The 6,029-nt window shown below is 39.0% G+C and overlaps 1 protein-coding gene across 1 annotated transcript in view; it reads left to right on the top strand.

Moving 5' to 3' along the window:
* gpnmb (glycoprotein (transmembrane) nmb) overlaps positions 1–6,029 on the top strand; it is a 23,465-nt gene that overhangs the window by 15,188 nt on the left and 2,248 nt on the right. Inside the window, exons 9-10 of the mRNA XM_055157119.1 lie at positions 1–7; positions 1,223–1,313. The exon at positions 1–7 is cut by the window's left edge and continues 214 nt beyond it. Coding sequence (XP_055013094.1) covers positions 1–7; positions 1,223–1,313 — 98 coding nt within the window. The remainder of the gene's footprint in view (positions 8–1,222; positions 1,314–6,029) is intronic.

Raw genomic sequence — 6,029 nt, forward strand, 5'->3', positions numbered from 1 at the left:
CCTCCAGGTCAGACTCACGCACCAGCAGATCTTTGACTCCACAGTTTGAAAAAAAAAAAAAAAAGAGAAACATAGACTGTGTACTGATGCTAACTGTAGGCTCTGCTCTGTCTGAGTGAGACTTTACTCTGAGCTTCATTTTAACACAATCTGACCAGAAAAAACTGCTTTAGTTTCAACAACAACAGGTGCTGTAAATTTGTCCTGTTAAAGAATCTCTCACACATAAGGTGACCCGAATTTCAAAATAAAAAACGTTTTTTGGTGGTCGGTAATAAAATAGTGAAAAGAGTGCATAATTAAGGAAATTATTACGCAGACATCACTCATGACTAGTCACATTTTATTTGTGTTTTGGTCATTTTTAAGCTGATTTTAACAAAACAAATTACAATGTAAGCCTCTCTTTACTATGGAAGCCCATTTCCATTAAAAGTCATTATGACTTTTACACTTGTAATTATGACTTTTAAACTCATAATTATAATTTTAAAACTCGTAATTATGAGTTTAAAACAAGTAATTCCACTCATAATTACTGCTCATAATAAAACTCATAATTATGAATTTTAAACTTGTAATTATTATGACTTTAAACTCATTATTATAACTTTAAAACTCATAATTATGAATTTAAAACAAGTAATTCCACTCGTAATTATTACTCATAATAAAATTCATAATTATGATTTTAAAACTCATAATTAGGACTTTTAAAACTTATAATTAGGACTTTAAAACTTGTAATTATGAGTTTAAAACAAGTAATTCCGCTCATAATTATTACTAATAATAAAACTCATAATTATGACTTTAAAAAACTCATAATTATGACTTTCTGTGGCGCTTTTATATTTTATTTACTGGCAGAAATGGGACATTATTTTTCAAACGTTCCTCTTTTCCAACATGAATAATAATGTGACGGCTTGTTATACTTTGTGCTCCCATATATCATAAGACGCTTGGGCCGGTTTGGTCGATCTGCGGAGAATATAAGGTGGCTAAGCGAGCATGGAGGGAGAACATGCACTGCACATATAACGAACTCGGCTTCTGAGAGTTGCGATAGTTTACGCGCTTGGGCAAACCATCGTAACTCTCAAAAAAATAAAAATAGGAACAGTGAAACTAAAAAGTGTCGGAAAAACAGCAACAACATCTACACGGCTTGGCAAAACCAGTAACTGTCTTCCTTGTGTGTGTGCGTGTGCGTGTACAGCTCCACAGCGCCCCCACACTGCAGAGGTGGTCATCTCCTCCAGCGCCGTCCTCACCGCGCTCTTTGCTTTTGTGGCTTTCATGGTTTACAGGTGAGTTTATCTGACCCTCCACACACACACACACACGCGCACTTATATTGATATATCATATGATTTAATGTGATGATACAGTATCGATATCGTGGGCTGCTGTATCGATATATCACCCAGAGTAGTTTTTGGTTTGTTTTACTAAATTATTATGATACAGCGCTACATTTTTGTTGTTTTGATTCTCTCAGAGTTTCAGGAGAGTCCGACTTTGTGTGTGATTTAGTTTTTTTCAATAACTAGATTTACAAATGATGAAATGTTGATATATTTTAAAATATTTAGAATAGTTTATTTATTTTGTAGTCACAAATATAAAACATGTAACTTTTTGTCACAAAGATATTTTACAGAACATTATTCAGCATTATTCATTCACTCTACACCTGCTGATGTAAACTACTGTTGTAGCCACAGCTGCCCTGGGGCAGACTGACAGAAGCGCGGCTGCCATGTCAATCGGCGCCATCGGTCCCTCCGAACACCACCATCACTCACACACACACCGCTTTCATACGAGGCAATGTGTGTGAAGTGTCTTGCCTAAGGACACAATGATTGAATTGATTGTGTTTAAGTGTCTTTGACTCTCAACTGGTCATGGACCTGGAGCAGGTTTTGTGTTGATGGAGGAAACCGGAGGAAACTCATCCAGACACGAAGAGAAACACAAACTCCACACAGAAAAACCCGGGTCACCCGGGGATCCAACCCACAACCTTCTTGCTGTGAGGCATGAGTGCTAAACAAAAATAGAGTAAATAGAGACATGTCATAATACCGGATGGATGATGTAATACCGGCAGGTCTAAACCAGGACTAAACCAGGACTAAACAAGGTCTAACCCAGGTCTAAACCAGGTTTAAACCAGGTCTGAAAACCCAATCTAAACCTGATCTCACCCAGGTCTAACCCAGGTCTAAACCAGGTTTAAACCAGGTCTGAAACCCGATCTAAACCTGATCTGTAGCTTCTGGTTCTTAACCGAGGACTTTTCGATCATTTGCACAGATCTTTGTTCTGATTGTTTAAGTTTAGAACCTCTTGATCAGTTCCTGGACACAATTTATGGAATTTTGGATCCACTCGTCTTGTTGCTGGTTCTGATTTTCTAAGTTTTGGATCGTCTCGTTTTGTTGCTGGTTCTGATTGTTTAAGGTTTGGATCCTCTGGTGCAGTTCGAGGCTATAATCTATTAAGGTGCTGATTATTTCGCTTTGTTGCTGGTTCAGATTTTCAAAGTATTGGATCGTCTCGTTTTGTTGCTGGTTCAGATTTTCTAAGTTTTGGATCGTCTCGTTTTGTTGCTGGTTCTGATTTTCTAAGTTTTGGATCCTCTCGTGCTGTTGATGGTTCTTCTTTTGTAAGTTTTGGATCGTCTCGTGCCTTTGCCTGTTCTGATTTTCTAAGTTTCGGTTCCTCTCGTTTTGTTGTTGGTTCTGATTTTCTAAGTTTCGGTTCCTCTCGTTTTGTTGCTGGTTCTGATTTTCTAAGTTTCGGTTCCTCTCGTTTTGTTGCTGGTTCTGATTTTCTAAGTTTTGGATCGTCTCGTTTTGTTGCTGGTTCTGATTTTTAAGTTTTGGATCCTCTGGTGCAGTTCGAGGCTATAATCTATTAAGGTGCTGATTATTTCACTTTGTTGCTGGTTCTGATTTTCTAAGTTTGGATCGTCTCGTTTTGTTGCTGGTTCAGATTTTCTAAGTTTTGGATCGTCTCGTTTTGTTGCTGGTTCTGATTTTCTAAGTTTTGGATCGTCTCGTTTTGTTGCTGGTTCTGATTTTCTAAGTTTTGGATCGTCTCGTTTTGTTGCTGGTTCTGATTTTCTAAGTTTTGGATCGTCTCGTTTTGTTGCTGGTTCTGATTTTCTAAGTTTCGGTTCCTCTCGTTTTGTTGCTGGTTCTGATTTTCTAAGTTTTGGATCGTCTCGTTTTGTTCCTGGTTCTTCTTTTGTAAGTTTTGGATCCTCTCGCGCCGTTCCCTGTTCAGATTTATTGCGAATTGGATCCTCTCCTGCCGTTGCTGGTTCTGATTTTCTAACTTTTGGATCGTCTCGTGTTGTTGCTGCTTCTGATTTCGTAAGTTTCGGTTAATCTCATTTTGTTTCTGGTTCTGATTTTCTAAGTTTTGGATCCTCTCGTTTTGTTGCTGGTTCTGATTTTCTAAGTTTTGGATCCTCTTGTTTTGTTGCTGGTTCTGATTTTCTAAGTTTCGGTTCCTCTCGTTTTGTTGCTGGTTCTGATTTTCTAAGTTTTGGATCCTCTCGTTTTGTTGCTGGTTCTGATTTTCTAAGTTTTGGTTCCTCTCGTTTTGTTGCTGGTTCTGATTTTCTAAGTTTTGGATCCTCTCGTTTTGTTGCTGGTTCTGATTTTCTAAGTTTCGGTTCCTCTCGTTTTGTTGCTGGTTCTGATTTTCCAAGTTTTGGATCCTCTCGTTTTGTTGCTGGTTCTGATTTTCTAAGTTTCGGTTCCTCTCGTTTGTTGCTGGTTCTGATTTTCTAAGTTTTGGATCCTCTCGTTTTGTTGCTGGTTCTGATTTTCTAAGTTTTGGATCGTCTCGTTTTGGTTCCTCTCGTTTTGTTGCTGGTTCTGATTTTCTAAGTTTTGGATCGTCTCGTTTTGTTGCTGGTTCTGATTTTTCTAAGTTTTGGATCGTCTCGTTTTGTTGCTGGTTCTGATTTTCTAAGTTTTGGATCCTCTCGTTTTGTTGCTGGTTCTGATTTTCTAAGTTTTGGTTCCTCTCGTTTTGTTGCTGGTTCTGATTTTCTAAGTTTTGGAATCCTCTCGTTTTGTTGCTGGTTCTGATTTTCTAAGTTTTGGTTCCTCTCGTTTTGTTGCTGGTTCTGATTTTCCAAGTTTTGGATCCTCTCGTTTTGTTGCTGGTTCTGATTTTCTAAGTTTCGGTTCCTCTCGTTTTGTTGCTGGTTCTGATTTTCTAAGTTTTGGATTCCTCTCGTTTTGTTGCTGGTTCTGATTTTCTAAGTTTTGGATCGTCTCGTTTTGGTTCCTCTCGTTTTGTTGCTGGTTCTGATTTTCTAAGTTTTGGATCGTCTCGTTTTGGTTCCTCTCGTTTTGTTGCTGGTTCTGATTTTCTAAGTTTTGGATCCTCTCGTTTTGTTGCTGGTTCTGATTTTCTAAGTTTTGGATCTCTCGTTTTGTTGCTGGTTCTGATTTTCTAAGTTTTGGATCGTCTCGTTTTGTTCCTGGTTCTTCTTTTGTAAGTTTTGGATCCTCTTGTTTTGTCGCTCCTTCTGACATATGTAGTTCTGGACCATCTCAATCAGTTCCCGGTTATAATTTAATAACTTTTTGTTCTTCTCTTTTAGTTCCCGGTTCTCAGCCTCTAAGATTTGGCGCTTGACCTTAGGTCGGGATTTTCTAAAAAAACACCAGGGCATTTTTTCTGTTTAAATATGTAGTAAAGAGAGAAAAGCTCTAGTGTAAACGTGTAGTAGTAGCTCTAGTAGCAGTACACGCAGTAGTCGTAGTACACGCAGTAGTCGTAGTACACGCAGTAGTCGTAGTACACGCAGAAGTGGCAGTATTCTGTGTCTGTAGTGTTTGTTTCGTGTTACACTTATAATCTTCTTCAAAACAGTAAGTTGCTTTGAGCTTTGTGCTTGTTCTTTACTGATGATGTCATAAAGCAGAGCGCTGCTTTGAAGTAGCAGTAGTAAAAGTATTAGTAAAAGTATTCTGTCACTTTAGTGTTTATTTCACTGTGTCACTCAAAGTTTACTTTAAAGCAGCGTCGTGCTTCTCTGATGATGTCATAAAGCAGAGTTCTATCACCATGGAGATCCAGGGCGGCATTAGAACATCACGTTGCTACGGCGACAGCTTCTCAGGCTCCAAAACTATTTTAGATTCCAGAATATGATGATGGTGTAACGCGGGTGACAAAACCGCCTTAGCAACAAACTCTCTTGCCTCGCTCCTGCTCTCTGTTTTCAAAGTATGTAGCTACATTCATTCATTACATTCAATCAAATAAACACCAAAACGGGTGTAAAATACATAAATCAGGGTGTCCTTTAAGGGTTTAAGGTTTGGCCATAAATTCGGCAACAATAGAAATTAAAGTTTGGTTCGTATTTAATCAATACGAGAGTAAATAAGTGACTCGCGGCACCCGCTAGTTTAGCCGCTACTAGCGTTAGCATTAGCATTAACAGCGACCAAACATCGCTACAGGACGATCACAGACACTTCGAACGAGCGAGTTTGAACAATAAGACTCACCGCTGAGCGGAGGGTTGAATACGCTGAAGTAGAAGTAGAAATAGTCGTAGTAGAGGATTCAGATCTGGAGCAGCACAGCCACAGTGAGCGGAAGCAGGAGCATCAGAGCAGGAAGTGGTGAGAGGCATTCTGGGTAATATGCCGTTTCGGGCTTATTGGTGGGCGTGGTCACAGGGACTGGGCGTGGTCACAGGGACTGGGCGTGGTCACAGGGGTGGGCACTTCATATACACTATTCATATACACCACCAGTCAAATGTTTGGACACACTTTTTCATTCATGGTTCTTTTTTCCATAGATTCTCTCTGAAGTCCTTAAAACTATGAATGAAAACACATATGTACGAAACAAAAATCAACTCTGAAAAACTCAACACTCGCCTTTACCCTTTGCTTTCATCACTGCTTTGCACTTTTGTCATTTCTTGACCTTGAGGCACATCTGTGCAGTGTTGGGAGGTGACTTTTAAAATGTAA

The sequence above is a fragment of the Boleophthalmus pectinirostris genome, unplaced genomic scaffold (genome assembly GCF_026225935.1).
Source record: "Boleophthalmus pectinirostris isolate CB_2022bp ecotype Guang Dong unplaced genomic scaffold, ASM2622593v1 HiC_scaffold_21, whole genome shotgun sequence".
In the NCBI taxonomy this organism is placed as follows: domain Eukaryota; kingdom Metazoa; phylum Chordata; class Actinopteri; order Gobiiformes; family Gobiidae; genus Boleophthalmus; species Boleophthalmus pectinirostris.